This window comes from Macaca mulatta, chromosome 3 (genome assembly GCF_049350105.2).
Source record: "Macaca mulatta isolate MMU2019108-1 chromosome 3, T2T-MMU8v2.0, whole genome shotgun sequence".
Lineage (NCBI taxonomy): Eukaryota > Metazoa > Chordata > Mammalia > Primates > Cercopithecidae > Macaca > Macaca mulatta.
In genome coordinates, this window is record NC_133408.1 from 95260323 (window position 1) to 95280919 (window position 20597).

At 40.1% G+C, this 20597-nt stretch overlaps 1 protein-coding gene across 2 annotated transcripts in view; it reads left to right on the plus strand.

Annotated features, from left to right (window-relative positions):
- The first annotated feature begins 5804 nt into the window (after positions 1-5804).
- The window catches only part of NT5C3A (5'-nucleotidase, cytosolic IIIA), a 49914-nt gene continuing 35121 nt past the window's right edge, over positions 5805-20597 (plus strand). The window contains 1 exon segment of one of the 2 annotated variants that reach the window (NM_001261493.1): positions 5805-6027. In NM_001261493.1, coding sequence (NP_001248422.1) covers positions 5875-6027 — 153 coding nt within the window. In that variant the 5' untranslated portion in view covers positions 5805-5874. 2 annotated transcript variants of the gene reach the window in all.

Consider the following 20597-nt stretch of genomic DNA (forward strand, 5'->3'; position numbering starts at 1 on the left):
CCTCTCAGCTTCTGTGGACTTTGGGGTAGGTTTGCCCATGTCTGCTTCCCGCCAAACACCTTCCTTTATTCAATACCCTCACCATACATTGGGAAATAACTAATTTGATGAATATAAATATAGGACAGACTCTTATTTTCCATTTCCATATCAAAATGACATTGGTATTCTAATGTCAACCCCTTGGAACCAATCTAATGTTCCTACAGCTTATGGTACTTTCTTTTCAGATATAATATACTATCTGAAATAGTATAATATACTATCTAGGTTCCCATTTAGAAAGGAACATTCAGAAAGTCCTTCCCAATTCTAGATCTCGTTGGTCTATTTTTAATACTTGACAAATGGATCATTGTATTTCTATAAATATAGATATCAGTTACCGTGCAAGGTCCCCAGGTATGAGAAAAGACAGCACCAACCTGTGTGCCATGTCACAGTATCTCTTGACTGAGGGGACAGAAACCTTGTTTTTGTGGTTGGAAAAAAAACAGTATAACGTAACCTGGAATCACACAGTAGGAATCACTAAACTGCTTAATTTATAAGGGAAAATGTTAAGGTCTAAGAGTGAAAAAGAGCATGTGTCCCAACTCACATTTTTTAGTTGCTTTTTTTATTTTTATGGATTTAGGGGTACAAATGCAGTTGTGTTACATGGATATATTGAGTAGTGGCAAAATCTGGGCTTTTAGTGCACCCATTACCAGAATAGTATACATTGTATCTAATAGGTGGTATTTCATCCTGCCCCCCCTACCCTTGCACCACTTGGAGTCTCCAATGTCAATTATTCCACTCTGTATGTTAATGTGTACCCATTGTTTGACTCCCACTTGTGAGAAAAAAAAAGTTAATTTTGTTTCTGAGTTATTTCACTAAAGAAAATGATCTGCAGTTCCATCTATGTTGCTACAAAACACGATTTATTATTTTTTATGGATGATTAGTAGTCCATTTTATATATATTATACATTATATATAATAAATATATAAAATACATATTTATATATTATGTCAAATATATGTCATATATAATATGTATTATATACTATATATTATATAAATTACATATGACATAAATATTTTATATATGTTACATTTTATATTATAAATTTATATATTATATTTATATTATATATTATATATGATGTATATAATGTATAAATATTATACATACATTATGTAAATAATTTACATATAATTTATACATACACTATGTAAATAATTTATATAATTTATACATAAAAATATATATGTTATATATATCTTCATGTCCATGAGTACTCAATGTTTAGCTCCCATTTATAAGTGAGAACATGCAGCACTTGGTTTTCTGTTCCTGCATTAATTTGCTTAGAATAATGGCCTCCAGCTTCATCAATGTTGCTGTAATGACATGATTTTGTTCTTTTTTTTATGGCTGTGTAGTATTGAATCATGTCCATGTACTACATTTTCCTTATCCAGTCCATTGTTGATGGACACCTAGGTTGATTCCATGTCTTTGCTCTTGTGAATATTGCTGTGATGCATGTGTCTTTTTGGCAAAATAATTTATTTTCTTTTGAATATATACCCAGTAATGAGATTGCTGGGTTGACTTGTAGTTCTGTTTTATGTTATTTGAGAAGTGTCCAAACTGCTTTCCACAGTGGCTGAACTAATTTACATTCCCACCAATAGTGTTTAAGCATTCTCTTTTCCCCACAGCCTCACCAGCATCTGTTGTGTTTTGACTTTAAAAGCCATTCTGACTGGTGTGAAATGATATCACATTGTGGTTTTGATTTGCATTTCTCTGATGACCAGTGATGTAGAGCATTTTTTCATATGCTTTGGGCCATCTGTATGTCTTCTTTTGAAAAATGTTTGTTCTTGTCCTTCATGTCAAGGGCAGTATGGTCACTTTTTAATGGTTTTTCTTGTTGAATAGTTTGAGTTTCTTGTAGATTTTGAATAGTCACCCTTTGTCACATGCATTCTTTGCAAATCTTTTCTCCCATTCTATAGGTTGTATGTTTAGTCTGTTGATTATTTGTTTATTCATGTAGAAGCTTTCTAGCTTAATGAAGTCCCATTTGTCAACTTTTGTTTTTCGTTTTTGTTGTTTCCTTTTGAGGACTTAGTCATAAGTTCTTTGCCTAGGCCAATGTCCAAAAGAGTTTTTCCCAGGGTTTCTTCTAGGATTTTTATAGTTTCAGGTCTTACATTTAAGTCTTAAATCCCTCTCGGTTAATTTTTGTATACGGTGAGAGATGGGGGTCCAGGTTCATTCTTCTGCATATGGCTCTAAAATTATCCCAGCATAATTTATTGAATAGGGTGTCCTTTTGCCAGTGTATATTTTGTCAAATAACAGGTTTTTGTAGATATGGGGCATTATTTCTAGTTTCTCTATTTTGTTCCATTGATCTATGTGTCATGTCTATTTTTATGCCAGTACCATGCTGTTTTGTTTACTATGGCTTTGTAGTATAATTTTAAGTCAAAATGTGATACCTCCAGCTTTACTCCTTTTGTTTAGGATTGCTTTGGCTATTTGGCCCCTTTTATGGTTCCACATGAATTTTAGGATTGTTTTTTCTAATTCCATGAAGAATGATGTTGGTAGTTTGCCAGGTATTGTGTTGAATCGGCATTTGCTGAATCTGTATTCCTGAATCTGTATTTGCTGAATCTGTATTGTTAAATTTGAATTGCTTTGGGCAGTACAGTCATTTTGATGACATTAATTCTTCTAATCCTGGAGCATGGGGTATTTTTCCATTTGTTTGTGTCATCTATTCTTTCTTTCTTTTTTTCTTTCCTTCCTTCCTTCCCTTTCTTCCACTCTTTTCTTTTTTTCTTGAGACAGGGGTCTCACTTTTTTTTTTTTTTTTTTTTTTTTGAGACGCAATCTTGCTCTGTCGCCCAGGTTGGAGTGCAGTGGCATGATCTTGGCTCACTGCAAGCTCCACCTCCTGGGTTCATGCCATTCTCCTGCCTCAGCCTCCCAAGTAGCTGGGACTACAGGTGCCCGCCACCAAACCCAGCTAATTTTTTGTGTTTTTAGTAGAGACGGGGTTTCACCATGTTAGCCAGGATGGTCTCAATCTCCTGAACTTTTCACCAGGGCTGGAGTCCATAATCATAGCTCACTGCAGCCTCCAACTGCTAGGCTCCAGCAATCCTCCCACCTCAGCCTCCTGAGTAGTTGGGACTACAGGCAGGCAGTGTCAGGCCTCTGAGCCCAGGCTAAGCCATCGTATCCCCTAGGTTATATGCCAAGATGGCCCGAAGCAAGTGAAGAATCACAAAAGAAGTGAAAATGGCCTGTTCCTGTCTTAACTGATGACATTACCTTGTGAAATTCCTTCTCCTGGCTCATCCTGACTCAAAACTCCCCCACTGAGCACCCTGTGACTCCCACCCCTGCCCGACAGAGAACAACCCCCCTTTGACTGTAATTTTCCTTTACCTGCCCAAATGTTATAAAATGGCCCCACCCCATCTCCCTTCGCTGATTATCTTTTCAGGCTCAGCCCGCCTGCACTCGGGTGAAATAAACAGCCTTGTTGTTCACACAAAGCCTGTTTGGTGGTCTCTTCACATGGACAAGAGTGAAACGCAGCACCATGCCCAGCTAATTTCTTTGGTTTTGCAGAGTTTGCAGAGACAGGGTCTCACTATGTTGCCCAGACTGGTCTCAAACTTGTGGCCTCAAGCAATCCCCCAACCTCGGGCTTCCAAAGTGCTGAGATTACACGCACGAGCCACCTCACCTGGCCTGATTTCTTTCATCAGTATTTTGTAGTTCCTGCAGAGATTTGTATTAGTCTGTTTTCATGCTGCTGATAAAGACATACCCTAGAGTAGGCAATTTACAAAGAAAGAGGTTTAATTGGACTTCCAGTTCCACGTGGCTGGGGAAGCCTCACAATCATAGCAGAAGGCAAGGAGGAGCAAGTCCCATCTTACATGGATGGCAGCAGGCAAAGAGAGAATGAGGAAGATGCAAAAGCGGAAACCCCTGATAAAACCATCAGAGCTTGTGAGACTTAGTCACTACCACGAGAACAGTATATAAGAAAACACCCCAATGATTCAATTATCTCCCATCAGGTCCATCCCATGGGATTTATGGAAGTACAATTCAAAATGAGATTTGGGTGGGGACACAGAGTCAAACCATATCAAGATCTTTCATCTCTTTCAATAAGAGTAATTAATATGTTAATTCACATAGAAGCTGAAATGGCCTCCAAACATGGCCTCCAACCCTCTTAGATTCAGAAAGACAAGGTTTACACTTACAAAAACATATGGACCCCCTTTCCTCCTGGAAATTTACTACCAGGGTTTGTAGTCTAATAGACTTTACTCCTACAGCTTTAACATCTCATATATATGATAATCAGACCTATGATATAGTATAACTAGTTAAAATATACATCACATTTCAGAGTACCCACATTCTTCCCATGTGCAGTTGATGGGCCGTATTACAAAAACAAAATTTGGAACTCCATTTCTGTTTTAGATTGTACACAGCTTCAAGACGAATGTTATTGTCTACAAAATGTTTAAAATCCTGAAATTATAGAAACATGGCTTTAGTCTCTACCCATTCAAAATAATATGTAATATATGGAAAAAAAAAAGATGTTTTTGTTGAGGAAGAAAGATAAATGAGGCTGTGACCATCTTAGGCCTCACAATCAGACAACATTTAAGTCATATTGCTATTTGGTGCAAAACCGGATTCATAAAAAATTACTCTGGAGACAAAATGACACAGTAATATGGATATTGATAATCAAATATTACAGTATTAAAACTCAGTCTTCCTCAGGTTATACTCCCAGCTAACTTACTTTGGGACACGTTCTCGGTCTATACTGAGTCTATGTTCCCAGGCTTAAGTCCTCAAACTTGGCCGATAATAAAACTAACAATGATTTCTTTAAGTTTTAGTGCCTGTTATTTCACCTTTCGGTCGACAAATTGTTTTTCTCATGTTCCTCTGTCTTACATCAATGTAATTTGTAGACCAGCCAAATAATCTAAAAGGCTAGAAGGAAACAATTTTTCCTCTCCTACAACTATTTCCTCTCGTCCTCCGGCTGAAAGTTGTTCCACGTCCCGGGAAGAGGGGGCCCCACCAGGCAGCACCACCAGCTCCACAGAGTTGGAGCGATTTCCCCAAGAAGCTCCGCTGCGCCCCTCGTCACCCCCAGAGACTAGCAGAGGAAATGGCATCTATCCCTTGGAAGACACTAGGCAGGAGAGAACAACTGCAAGCCCTTCTGCTCACACAGAGGAGGAAAGGATTTCGGAGGCGGCGAATGGGATGTAGCAGAAACCCGACGGCCGCGGCGGAAGGGACACCTACCCTCCCCGGCCTAATTCTGAGCCGTCTTCGCCCGGTTGTCATAGCACTTACAACGGACGCCACTGCGCAGGTCACACCGTGCCGCACCGCCTTCTGGGGGCCGGAGTCCAGAGGGGCTGAGGCGCAAAGGTGGCGACCGACTTCTGAGTGGGCCGCGGTTGGAATTAGATTTCTATTGGGGCGGGGCTCGAGTGAACCACGGCCTAATCCTCATTAGCAGAGAAGGATAATTACTGCAATACTCTGCCCTGCCCTGGCAGCAGCTCCTGAGACCCTGAGTCTGCGGAAGGCCCGCCCCCAGCCTGGGCTCCGGGCACAAGCCACGCCCCTCCCGCCGCGTCCCCGCCTCTCCCATCGATGGCGTGTGGGTGGGGCTTCGTGGGGGCGGAGCTGCGCGGGGCGGGGTGTCGCGGGCTCGTCCCTGGTGCTCTGGGATCCCGCGCTTCTGAGACTCGCAGTCTCCGCGAGTTGCCTGTTTTTTTCCTGCTGGGACGCGCATGAGGGCCCCGTCCATGGACCGCGCGGCCGTGGCGAGGGTGGGCGCGGTAGCGAGCGCCAGCGTGTGCGCCCTGGTGGCGGGGGTGGTGCTGGCTCAGTACATATTCACCTTGAAGAGGAAGACGGGGCGGAAGACCAAGATCATCGAGATGGTGAGTGTGGAGGCTCGGCGCGCCCAGAGCACGCGAGGGACCGGCTGGGCCGTCAGCTGGCCTTGGCCGCTGCTCGGTCGCGACCGGGAGCTGCCGGCGTCGCCTGTCAGGCTGGGATCTCGCTAGCTCGGGACGAGCAGCTTGGAGGACGCGGCTGCCCCGCGTGCGGCCACTCCTCGGGCTTGGTGACCAGGGTTGCGGCTGCGGCCCTCGGCTGCCTGTGGTCTTTGTTAGGTTTCCATTTGAAGGAGCAAGGCAGAAAATAGATGAATCGGACACAGGCTACCTTGTGCTGCAAAACCCGTTTCTCTAGAGATAAGCTGCATGTCCTGGGCAGGCCGCTCCTTCTCTCCCTGCCTTGCTCCCGCCCTCCTCCCGGATCCGCGTCAAACCGTTGCCGCTCATCTAGTTACAATTCCCGCAGAGGACTAGTTGTTTTATGTTGGGACTGCCATGAGTTAGATTATGAAAATGTGCAATATCTAAAATTTTACAAGAATGACAATCCAGAAGAAATTCAGGATAGTTTATTTTGTGTTTGAATGTATTCCTTCTTGTCTCAAAACTCCCACGAAATATATTTTTGTTCATCTTAACTCCCAAAGCTCTTGTATAAATTTTCGAATTTAATTTTTTATCGAAGAGGGTGTGTCAATAATTACATTTGAGATACATTATAAGTAATTCGTTTCAAAAATAAGGATATTTAGTTTCGTTTTGTATTTTAATTAGATCCCACTCAGGAAGACAATTCTTGCACAAACTTGGATTCTTATGTATTTTCTGAAATGCATAATCCTGGGTATACGCCTGACCGTGTGCTATACATGTGAACATTTAGGATCAGATGAACATCTAGGGTCAGATGACAGAGAAAAATTTTAAATCTACTACACTAAATAATATCATTTTAGGTTGTAATACTTGGAATTTCTCAGCACCTGCAATATGTTCAAACTGATGAAAGACACGATTTGTCCTGTAGGTTGTATTGACCCCAGGTTGAATACAGCCAGATTTGCATAATTAAAAGTAGCCAGTGTCCCAGCTATTTGGGAGGCTGAAAGGAGGATCACTTGAGTCTGGGAGTTCAAGGTTGTAATCACACCTGTGAATAGCTAGCTGCTGCACTCCAGCCTGGGAAACATAGCGAGACCCTCTTTGAAAAAAAAAAAAAAAGTTCCCACTTGTCTCATATTACAATAATATTCCACAATTTTGAATTAATTTATTCTTAAAGGGTCTTAATCATTCTAAAGGCTTATGAAAATTCGTTTCTCCCACTTCTATAGGCCCACAGCAGCAAATGGTTTTATCTCAGAAGTTTCATTTTGCTCTTGTTGCTTTCCTGCTCAGAAAACTTGGCTTGCTTTTGCCCACAACCCAAGGTTAATAATGCCTGTGTAGGGGAAAAAACCGGGTTGCCATATCTCCCTGTCTGTGCTTAAACTGTAGATTGGTCTGTTATACCGCTTCTCTAAGCCAAGTAAGGTTAAAAATCAATGTTTTCACAAAATCCTTCAATGATACCATCATAGGAACAGTTTGCTATCTTTGTGACAAATAATGAAGACCTATCAAGAATACCAACTTATTTGTACTAAAGAAATCAGTCATTATTTACATGTATGCATAGTGTATCGATTCAGATTGTAATATATGTGTAGCCTGCTAGTAGCTTTTCAATGGAAAAAGTGAAAACAGCTCATGTTAACTTTTTAAATTTTAATAGTTTGCTTCTTCAAGTGGAAGAAGTATTTGACTGGAGGTCAGAAGACCTGGGGTGGAATCCTGGTTCTATCTTTCTGTAATAATGTGGGTCTGCTCTGCCCATCCTCTCCCCTCCTCCTTCAGAAAAATCTCTGCAAACCCATGATGTCCAATAGACATAGCTCATATTGGACACAGCTAGTAGAGTTAACTACCTAACCAAGTTGGGCCTATCTAACTGGCTAAGAAAACCAGTAACTTCTGGGACTTGGCTCAAAAGGATGCATTGTCTTTCAGGAGTTTTTAATTGAGAGACATGAGGAAGTTGCTAGTGGGTTGTTTATGCTACAGCTGAAATATTCCATAGGCCTGCAAGATTAATGTACAGAAGAAGCCAGTCATGGCCAGGCATGGTGGCTCACACCTGTAACCCCAACACTTCGGGAGGGTGAGGTGGGAGCACCCGGTCTCGAAAAAAAAGAAAAGAATGAAAGAGAATGTGGATCAAGAAACTGAATTGTAAAGGAATTTTGTAAAGCCATTATAAAGAGTTTGCTCTTTATTTTGCAACAAAAGATCATCGAAGGTTTACTTTGGCAAGGTAAGGTGGCTCTCGCCTGCAATCCTAGCACTTTCAGAGGCTGAGGCGGGAGGATCCCTTGAGCCCAGGAGTTCGAGACCAGCCTAGGCAGCATAGGGAGACCCTTTCTCTACAAAAAATAAAGATATTAGCCAGTGCAGTGGCACACACCTGTAGTGTAGTCCCAGCTACTTACGGGCCAGAAGTGGAATCTCTTGAGTCAAGGTGGTTGAGGCTGCAGTGAGTCATGATCATACCACTGCACTCGAGCTTGGGTGACAGAGTCACCCAGAGTCTCAAAACAAAGAAACAAAACACCCAATACTGTGTTTTATGAAAATAAAGTGGATTGGAAGGGAAGATCCTGGAAAGAAAGAAATTTAGGAGGTTGGTAGTATTTCTTGCGAAAGAGGATTAGAGGCCTTAAACTATGCCACTAGCAAGAGGTATGGAAATAAGGGATCAGGAGACAAACATTTCAGAGATAAAATCAACGGGACTTTGTGGCAGCACAGACTGTAGGGTCATACAAACCTAGTTTTGAATCTGGTTTTTCTCATTTATCAAGCCATGTGACCTTGGGCAAATTACTTAACCTCTGTGAATCTCCCATTTTTCATATATTAATTGGGAGATAATGATAGTACCTACTTCATAGGTTGTGAGGATTAAATGAGATAACACAGTACCTAGAACATAATTGCTTTCTTTCAGAGCTTATTATTGGTTATCATTAAACAAAGGGATTAATTATAAGAAGAAATAACTTTAAGGTTATCAGGTAACTGCTGATTCTGGATATATTATTAGCCAAGATGAAGAGGAGGAAAAAGCAGCAGGTTTGGAAAGTAGCCAGGAGGTAAGGGAAATGTGGAATAACAAGTTCACTTTAAGTCATATGAAATTTGAGATGATCGAGAAATGACCAAGTAGAAATGTTCATGAAATAGTAAATATATTTAAAGTGCTTAGAAAAGTACCTGGCCCAAAGTAACCAACATATACATTACTTATTATTATTATTAGCAACAGCAACTAAAAATGGAAGGCTGGTGCTGCTCTAAAGAGAAATTGGGGCTAGAAATAATATTTTCCCAAATGTCTAACCTCTCAGTGGCAAGTGTGGAGATGGATATTATTTCTCATCCATAGTTTTACAGCAAGAAGAAAACAGAAAACTTGGCAATGCCTAACATTGAAGGAGTGTTCATTAAAGACGCTGAAAGCTGTCAGAGGTGGAATAACAGGAAATGTTTCCAAAAGAAGGGGCAGAATTAGCTGTGTCCATCTTCTCTAAGGTCAGAAGTTGATGACAAGGTCAGAAGTTGGTCTGAAAGCAGGGGGTTGAGCCACCATTGGTAAAACAATGATGTGAAGAAAACTAAAAACGACTATTGGGCAGAGGAAATAGTTGTGCTGAGGATGGGTATTTTGTTTTGTTTTTCAAACGGTTGGCACACGAGTGTGTTGGTGGGCAGAGGAGTAGTGAAAAGCAAATGGTTAAAGATAAGCAGAGGAGAAAGAATAATCAGTCTAGCAAAGTTCTAGGGGAGATGTGGACAGATGCCCTTCGAAGCGAATACGGAACATCTCTGTCTGTCTGAAAGAGATTACTCTGGGCCAGGCACGTTGGCTCACACCTGTAATCCCAGCACTTTGGGAGGCCAAGGCAGGCAGATCACCTGAGATCAGGAGTTTGAGACCAGCCTGACCAACATGGTGAAACCCCATCTCTAATAAAATTTTTTTAAAATCAAGTGTGGTGGCGGGTGCCTGTAATCCCAGCTACTTGGGAGGTTGAGGCAGGAGAATTGCTTGAACCCAAGAGGCAGAGGTTGCAGTGAGCCGAGATCGCGCCATTGTACTCCAGCCTGCACGACAGAGCAGGATGTCATCTCAAAAAAAAAAAAAAAAAAAAAAAAATACTACTCATACTGAGTTATAGTTACTTATTCTCCATATTCTTATTATATCTTATTATTTGCGGCCTTAGATTAATTAATTGCCTCCACCTACTTCATTCTTTACTTCTATCCAGTTAATCTGATTTTTTCCTACTAAATGACACCTCTTTCAAATGTTACCTACCAACTTCTTTTCTAATTTCTCCTGCAATACCAGAATGCATTCTATTTTTATCAGCAGATTTTCAGTTTTTCTTTAATAGAAAGCTACCAAAAAGAGGATGAGACTAGAATTCAAAGAAAGAACCAAAAGGAAAAAAAAAAAATGAAATTGCTTAATCTTCTTCAGTTATTCTAATATCCTTTATTAAATTCTCTTAGAGTATTTATCCAGTGAAGTAAAATGCAAACACAACACCAGAACGAATGTGTAGTCTTAAGTTTAGCCCCTAAAGAGCATCAAGGAAGGTAGGAAATTATTTAGACAGCAGGATAGGGGAGATGGAACTGTCACTAGAACCTCCACAACCAGTTAAAAATGGTCATTTCCAATTTAAACATATCTCAACTATTTACTGCTTTGTTGTTAACACCAACTGTTACTTCTTAAGTAGCTGATGTGGTTTTTTTTTTGAAACTTTACTGTATTTCTTTCTAGGACATAAATTTCTTTTCTTATTTTATTTTATTTTTGAGGCAGGGTCTCACTCTGTCACCCAGGCTGGAGTGCAGTGGTTGAATCTCAGCTCACTGCAACCTCCACCTCCTGGGCTCGAGCCATCCTCCCACCTCGGCCTTCAGAGTAGCCAGGACTAAAGCATGCACCACCAGGCCCAACTAACTTTTGTATTTTTTGTAGAGATGGGGGTTTTGCCACATTGCCCAGGCTGGTGTCAAATTCCTGGGCTCAAGAGATCCACCCATCTTGGCCTCCCAAAATGCTAGGATTACAGGTGTGTGCCAACTGTGTCTGGTCCTAGTAGATAAACTGTTAACAAAAACTTCTTCCCTTCTTCCACTTTTAAGACAATATAGGCCAACTCTGGGGGCATTGCCTATGAGTTAGCCCTGCTCCTCAAGGAGCAGTTAAAAAAAGAAAAAAGGGCCGGGAGCGGTGGCTCACACCTGTAATCCCAGCACTTTGGGAGGCCAAGGCGGGTGGATCACCTGAGGTTGGGAGTTCGACACCAGCCTGACCAACATGGAGAAACCCCGTCTCTACTACAAATACAAAAAATTAGCTGGGCGTGGTGGCGCATGCCTGTAATCCCAGCTACTTGGGAGGCTGAGGCAGAAGAATCACTTGAACCCAGGAGGCAGAGGTTGCAGTGAGCCGAGATCACACCATTGCACTCCAGCCTGGGGAACAAGAGCAAAACTCCATCTCAAAAAAAAAAAAAAAAAAAAAGTCAGATATTTTCTGGGTATTATGCTGAGTTAATGGAAAGCCCACTATTGAGTGTGTATTTTAAAAAGGAAGGGAGAAGCAGCCCAAGTTTTAAATAACTGCTTTAGTGAATCAAATAGACATTGTATTTTATTTTATTTTATTTTATTTTATTTTATTTTATTTTATTTTAGAGACTGGGTCTCACTCTGCTGCCAGGCTGGAGTGCAGTGAAGCGATCATGGCTCACTGCAGCCTCAAACTCCTGGACTCAATCAGTCCTCCCACTTCAGCCTCCCGAGCAGCTGGGACTACAGGCATGTGCCGCCACACCTGGCTAAGCTAAATTTTTAATTTATTTATTAATTTTTTTTTTTTTTTGGAGAGACAGGGTCTCACTATTTGCCCAGGCTGGTCTTAAACTCCTGGGCTCAAGCAATCCTCCTGCCTTGGCTGCCCAAAGTGCTGGGATTACAGGTATGAACCACCATACCTGGACAGACTTTTAAAATATCTCCATATCTCAATTTTTATCTAATTTATATCAGTGCTTAGATTTATGACTTTTTAGGACCTGTTTTGACATCTTGATTCATTTTGTAAAACATTTTCTCTGAATTCCTTTGGCATTTCCTGATGATTTCTCATAATTTAGCAATTTATACAGTGTCTTGTATTGTTTATTATTATTTATGTTCCTTGAGGGTCTGGATGGGTGCTTTTCTTTTGGTCTTACTTATTTTTGAGACAAGGTCTCATTCTGTTGCCTGGGCTGGAGTGCGATGGCATGATGATAGCTCACTGTAGCCTCAAACTCCTGAGCTCAAGTATTCCTCCTGCTTCAGCCTCCCAGTTAGCTGGGAATATAGGCGTGAGCCATTATGCCTGGCTAATTTTTTATTTTCTGTAGAGACAAGACTTTGCTGTGTTGCCCAGGCTGGTCTCAAAATCCTGGGCTCAAGCAATCTTCCCAACTCGGCCTTCCAAAGTGCTGGGATTGCAGGCATGAGCCACCTGACTAGCTGGTCTCTTTTAAAATTAGTTGCACTTGACTGAGAAAAAGAGAGACCCCAAAACAGTGGCTTCAATAAACAGAAAATTTTATTTTTCTAATGGAATGAGAAATCCAGAAAACAGGCAATTGCTTGTGTTAATTAGGGCCATAAGGATATCAAGGCGTAGGTCTTTGACATTTCCCTTGTCTTCGTGGTCATAAGATGGTCGTTGCAGTCATGGCCAACGCGTCCATGTTTCAGGCAGCAGAAAGGCAGAATCAGGGAAGAAAATACCTATTTCGGTCAAGCTGAATTTTCTGCTTACGCATAATTGGAGAGAACAAGATTATCTGGCCACCCTTATGTAAGTGAAGTTGAAGAATTGTTTTCTGATTGAGCACATTGCCACTTTCCAACAAAAATGAGATGTTATTAGTAAGAAAAAAAGGGAGAGAGTCTATTAAATGGGTACTCATAATACAGCAGTAGAGAACACAAACTCAGAATAGCTTCTATCTTCTTTTTTTTTTTTTTTCGACACCAAGTCTCACTCTGTGCTAGAGCGCAGTAGCATGATCTCAGCTCACCGCAACCTCCACCCCCCAGGTTCAAGCAGTTCACATGCCTCAGTCTCCTGATTAGCTGGGACTATAGACATGCACCACCACGCCCAGCTAATTTTTGTATTTTTAGGAGAGATGGAGTTTTGCCATGTTTGCCAGGCTGGTCTTGAACTCCTGACCTCAGGTGATCTGCCCGCCTCAGCCTCCCAAAGTGCTGGGATTGCAGTTGTGGGCCACCACGCCCAACAGCTTGTATCTTTTGTTTACCCCGAGTAAAGATATATTCATTCACACTTGAAATATCTAGATTTTAAGTAGCTCTCAACACATAGCCACCTCCTTCATATGTCCTAGTGAGATATGGAAGCTAATCTCCCAATTATGTGTCACAACTAGCTTCAAAACTATAGACCTAATAGTACTCCAAAAATGAATGCAGATTGAGCATTCCTAATCTGAAAATCTGAAATCCAAAATGCTTCAAAATCTGAAACTTTTTGAGCACTGACATGATGCCACACAAGTGGCTGAGATATTGACACCTTTGCTGTCTGATGGTTCAGAGTACACAAACTTTGTTTTAGTCACAAAATTGTGTAAAATATTTTATAAAATTACTTTTAGGCCTTGTATATAAGGTGGATGTGAAACATAAATGAATTTCATATTTAGACTTGGGCACCATCCCCACCATATAATGTGTGTGCAGATATTCCAGAATCCCAAAATACCCGAAATCAGAAACACTTCTGGTCCCAAGCAGTTTGAGTAAAGGATATTCAACCTGTGTAAGGTTGTGAGACATAGCAACAAAAGGCTATGTGATAAAGAAACAGGAGATGACATTGGGTAATGATTCATGGCTGAGGTGATGTTTGAAGGATAAAAATCATGATTGCTCCAGTTTGAAAAACAGGAAAATACATTAAATTCTTTTTGTTTGTTTGTTTGTTTTGTTTTTTGTTTTGTTTTTTGAGACAGGGTCTCGCTCTATCACCCAGGCTGGAATGCAGTGGCACCATATGGCTCGCTGCAGCCTTGATCTGCTTGGCTCAAGTGGTCTTCCTACTTCACCCTCCCCGGTAGCTGGGACCACAGGCGCATGCCACCATGCCTGGCTTATTTTTGTTTTTTTTTTTTATAGAGATGGTTTGGCATGTTGCCCAGGCTGGTCTCAAACTCCTGGTCTTTAAGCCATCCCATCTCTACCTCCCAAAGTGCTGGGATTATAGGTGTGAGCCACCGTGCCCAGCCCATTAAACTCTTAACATTATCAAAGGCTATATTCAAGATGATCTTGAATTCCCAAATTGGCAAACATGGAAGTGTTTGTGCCAGGCATATATGACTTTGTCCTTTCAAATCGTGTTTGTCACGTTTCCTGTAGATTATCTGCATGCCACAAGTTAACCACATTTTCAACTTTAATGAAAAGTTGTTCTCTTATCTAGTGAGCTACTTTTATGTTAGCTAGAAACAGCTCCTTCCTGAAACAGTTTTAGCTTTACAATTTTTTTTTCTCTTTCCTTTTGTTGTTAATTCATTTGCCTAACAGATGGAGTCCCCTTTTAACTGGATACTTACATTTTAAATTTATTCACAAATTTTTTTCTGACTAAAAGCCATTAGTTCTTTTTTCTTTCATTCATTTATGTATCTTAAGAAATGGGATCACGCTCTGTGAGCCAGGCTGGAGTGCAGTGGTGCAATCATAGCTCACTGCAACCTCGACCTCCTGGGCTCAAACCATCTTCCCACCTCAGCCTCCCGAGTAGCTGGGAGTACAGACATGTGCCACCATGCCTGACTAATTTTATTTTTAGAGACAGGGTCTTGTTACTGGGCACGGTGGCTCACACCTGTAATCCCAGCACTTTGGGAGGCCAAGGTGGGCGGATCTCAAGGTCAGGAGTTTGAGAGCAGCCTGACCAACATGGTGAAACCCTGTGTCTACTAAAAATACAAAAATTAGCCAGGCGTGGTGGTACATGCCTATAATCCCAGCTACTCGGGAGGCTGAGGCAGTAGAATGACTTACACCCAGGAGGCAGAGGTTACAGTGAGCCAAGATCATGCCATTGCACTCCAGCTCTGGACAACAGAGCAAGACTCCATCTCGAAAAAAACCCAAAACAGAAAGTGTCTTGTTATGTTGCCCAGGCTCATTACATTTTTAGATCCTTTTACTTTCTTCACCTTGATTACCAGTACTAGCCATTGATTGGGGAGCAAGAGGTGGGCATTTTTTCCTACAATATAGCAATTTTTTACAACCTGGCTAAGGCTCATAAGAGCTGGTTATATAAACCATGACAACTAGAGAAGGATGAAACCTTATTTTGAAATACAGGGTCCCATATACTAGTGTTTTACACCAGTGGTTCTCAAAGAGTGGTCCCAGTCCATGGCATCAGCATTGAGCAGGAACTTGATATATATGCAAGTTGTCTAGCCCTACCCCAGACAAACTATCAGAAACTTTGAGGTTGAGCCCAGCAGGCTGTTTTAACAAGCCCTCCAGGTGATTGTGATATGTGCTAAAGCTTGAGAATCATTTAAGTAAATAATTCAAATTATTACCACAGCAAAATGTAAATTTTATGTGTAACAAAACTTCCTGGTTACTTGCTCACAAATAATAGTTAGAATTGGGGCTGCCAGACAATTACTGTATAAAGAGAGTGATGAGGATGTAGAAAAATAGGTACTTTCATTTACTTTATTAAAGGCAGTATACCATTGGTTAAATGAATAATATTTCATTTGTATAATAAAATATTGGGCAGCTGTGAAAAAGAAATCTGTATGAGTTAACTTTTTTTTTTTTTTTGAGACGGAGTCTCTCTGTCACCCAGGCTGGAGTACAGTGATACGATCTCGGCTCACTGCAACCTCTGTCTCCCATCTTCAAGTGATACTCGTGCCTCAGCCACCCGAGTAGTTGGGATTACAGGCACCTGCTACCACTCCCAGCTAATTTTGTATTTTTAGTAGAGACGAGGTTTCACCATGTTGGCCAAGCTGGTCTCAAACTCCTGACCTCAGGTGATCCACCTGCCTCAGCCTCCCAAAGTGCTTGGATTACAGGTGTGAGCCACTGTGCCGGGCTATGTTAACATTTTAAAAAGCTCAAGAAATGGTGACAAGGGGAAAGGCAAGTTGCAGAACAGTTGTGCTCCAAAAAGAAATACACACGTATATCCTTCTGTCGTTGGAAATTAAAAAAAAAAAAAACTTTTGAAGCTGTTTCTAGTTTTACTAATGACTGGACTTTAGAGGATGAGACTGGGAAGGGAGACTTCAACTTTTTCATCCTTTAACTTTTTATATTGTTTGACATATAAGCATGTATTGCTTTTATATATTTTTAAAATTGGTTTTTTAAAAGCAGCAAGATTTTTTAAAGTGTGTTGGGACCACATTGTAGAACCTCTCTATTAGTATAAGATATTTGCAGTTTATTTGCTAGAGAGTCTTTGGGTATGGTTTTTAAAATAAGTGATACCATCTGGAATGCATTTTGATACAATTAAACTGATAACTGAGCACACACTAAATTAACATTATTAGAATCTGGAGGTGGGGAGCAGGAATTAAAATAAACCTGTATTAAAGATAATGAAGTATTAAACTGTTATAGGAGCCATAGAAAGAGGAAGACAGAAAAGAGATGGATTGCAGAGGTGAAATCTATAGGACTTTGTATTTTTTGCACAGTGTTTTGGATTATCCTTAATTTTCATAGTACTTTGAATGCTCCCTGTGTATTTTATGTTAAATAGTTTCCATATTTGCCTCTTTTGTTTGCTTTAAAGATAGTTCAGTTGACCTGGCGTGGTGGCTCTATAATCCCAGCACTTTGGGAGGCCGAGGCGAGCGGATCACGAGGTCAGGAGTTCGAGACCACCCTGACCAACATGGCGAAACCCTATCTCTACTAAAAATACAAAAATTAGCTGGGCGTGGTGGCGGATGCCTGTAATCCCAGCTACTCAGGAGGCTGAGGCAGGAGAATCACTTGAACCTGGGAAGCAGAGGTTGCAATGAGCCAAGATTGCACCACTGCACTCTAGCCTGGGTGACAGAGTGAGACTCCGTCTCAAAAAAACTAAAGAAATGAAAAATAAAAATAATAAAAATAAAAATAGTTCAGGCATCACATATTTAGAGTTATTAAAGTAGAGAGAGATATATAAAGAATCTTAAGTCCTATTTTAGCCTTTATTCTCTTTTAAATTAGAGGTTGCAGTTTATATCTTCAGCCTAACAACTTATTTAACATGTAATGTCATTAAACCATACCTGATAGGTTTTTTGTTTTTCTCTCCTTAAAAACAGCAGTAGGGAAATCTATACAATTCCGTTTTTCCATCAGCAGGTGGCAGACTTCTCTGGCCATTGTTACACACTACTATTCTATATCAAATTATCTTTCTTGTGTTAACGCACTTTTATGTTAACTCTCAGAGTTGCTTAAACCATTAATCTAAATTAATCTAAACCATTAATTTATACCAAGTATGACAACCTTCTGCCATTATAGACTTAAATGCCATTTTGTCATTTTTTTCATATATGTTGTTTATCTTCCTCATTTTCAAGGTGCTATTTTTACAAAGTAGTTTAGCAGTTCATTAAAGAGTTGCTTCATTTGTTTGCCAAGTTCCTTCTTGTAATTAGGTGGAAGTAGATAACCAGTGCCTGCAAGATCCTTCCTGTCCCCGTTCTATCTTCTCTACTGCCTTGTCAGAAGGCATAGCCTTCTCCTTTACCTCATCTCCGATATCGTTAGTTACGCAATCTCCCCAGTGAAAAAGATGTTTTTCAGTCCATCTGGATTTCTCTGTCAAATGGTTAGGGTTCTAAGGGAGCAAGTTGCTAGATAAAATTTGATGAGACAGGAAAAAGTTGAGAACCCAAGCATTATATACAGCATAGCAAAATGTTGCAAAGTAGAAACTCACTGTAGTCGGCTTAAAAAAAAAGGAGGCTTCACTGGGACTAGAACTAGAAAGCAGTTAGAAACTGACTCCCATTTGGATTAATTTGGCACTGTGCTGTCATTCCGTAACTAGGGAAAAACTAAAATTTAGAGGTGTCTACTATGACCAAGTATACTCTACACATTTATTTAATCCTTAAAACACTGTCTAGCTGTAGTTACTTTTCTAATTTTCTGTTAACTCACTTAGGAACTAGCTACTTAAGTAGCATAGTCAGCATCAGTCTGATTTTTGTACTCTGAAGCTTTTGGATAGTTTCCCTGCTTGGGTAATTTTAGCAGGTGTACATTTGTTGCCAATTTTTATTTATTTATTTATTTATTTATTTATTTATTTATTTTCTTGAGACTAAGTCTCTCTCTGTTGCCCAGGCTGGAGTGCAGTGGCACTATCTCGGCTCACTGCAAGCTCCGTCTCCTGGGTTCACGCCATTCTCCTGCCTCAGCCTCCCGAATAGCTGGGACTATAGGCGCCTGCCACCACACCTGGCTAATTTTTTTGTATTTTTAGTAGAGACGGGGTTTCACCGTGTTAGCCAGGATGGTCTTGATCTCCTGACCTTGTGATCCACCCACCTTGGCCTCCCAAAGTGCTGGGATTACAGGCGTGAGCCACTGTGCCCAGCCTGTCGCCAATTTTTAAAATTTTGATATCTTTCCAAGCTAGATAAATAGAATAAAAGTTCTATTTTGTGTACAATATATACATAAAAGAGATTTTGTCACATGTTCGTAATTTTGGTAAGATAGGGAACTGTAGTGTTCCATAATTTTTGTTCTGTAATTCTTTGTGTGTGGCTTATTTAGTAATGATATACAGTATCTTTTTCCTTTAACAAGTTATAGAATCTATGGCTTGAACAGAAGACAATCTTGTAAGGGAATGGGGTGGTCTTTGAAAGTTTAATAGTTGGTAAATCCTTGGTTCAAATCTCAGCTCTGCCACATTTTAATGGTTTATCCTTGGACAAGATACTAAACTTTTCTAAGCTTCAATTGCCAGTTATCTAGAATGGGGATGATTCACCTAAATACTCTTATGCCTTGTTTACTTCAGGGTATTATATTAAGAATGTATTTTGTCTTTGTCAGGCAATGTTGCTGTAAGACCTAATAATAATAATTAATAAATAATATGTTCTTAGTGTTTGTATTTTATTTCACTTGAAATAAAATACATAGTAGTTATTCAATAAATATTGTCCTATCTTCTCCCTTCTGTTAATAAAGCTAATTTTGTCCAACTTACTTTTAGACACGATACTCCCTTAAAGTAGGTTTAATTATATAATGCATTAATCATTATCTCTAAATAATATTCCATTTGAGCCCTCAGATTTGGAGATAGTAGAATGTTTAGTTATGTCATACATCTTTCTTAAAGTTTAAAAAGATGGGATATGGGGAGATATCCAGCATTATGTCAAATTTTTAGCAACAATTTGTAACCTGAGCAGTTAGCACTGTAGAAAATAGGGCCTGATCCGTGAATGCTTGCCATAATTGTTGAAGATGATTTAAGTGACCCAGGGAGTCTTGGAAGCATTGCATATATAATTATTTAATTTTGAGCTACTGAGATTTAATTTGGCTCAAACTATACAAGAAACATAAGTTATGATAGATAATAAAGCTTTCATATATGTTTTACTCACTTTTGAATCCCCTCTAGTACACTTATAGCAAGCATAGATCATGTGATTCACTATAGATTTCATAAAACTAACTTATGAGGTCCACATTCATGGGTTTCTAATCATGTGACCTAACTTTAAATTAATAATTGGGCTCATGAGTACCTGAATTATGATCCAGATTTAAACTGTTTGCCAGGCCGGGCAAGGTGACTCTTACTTGTAATCCCAGCACTTTGGGAGGTGGAGGCAGGAGGATCACTTGAGCCTAAGAGTTAGAGACCAGTCTGGGCAAAATAAGGGGACCTCATCTCTACTAAAAATCAAATATATCCAAAAAAAGAAGAAAGAAAACACACACACACAAAAATCAAGTATATCAATACCATAAATGAAGACTCCATTTATGGTATTGTCTTACATCCTGTTTTCTTGAACCTGACCTACCTATTGCAACATAAATGTCTTTTCCTCTAAAAGTTTATTTAAATACAGAATTTAATCCTATTTAAGAAAGTAAAAGACACACACACACACACACACACACATATACATCAAAGCCAGGTGTGGTGGCATATGCCTGTAGTTCCAGCTACTCGAGAGGCTGAGGCAGGAGGATCACTTGACCCCAGAAGGTTGAGGCTGGTAAGCTGAGATCATGCCACTGCACTGTAGTCCAGGTGATAGAGTGAGACCCTGTCTCAAATAAATAAATAATTTATCCATTTTATTTTGTATTGATTCTCTTTTTATATCATATACACGTTGATATAAAAGTGAATCTAGATGAACAAA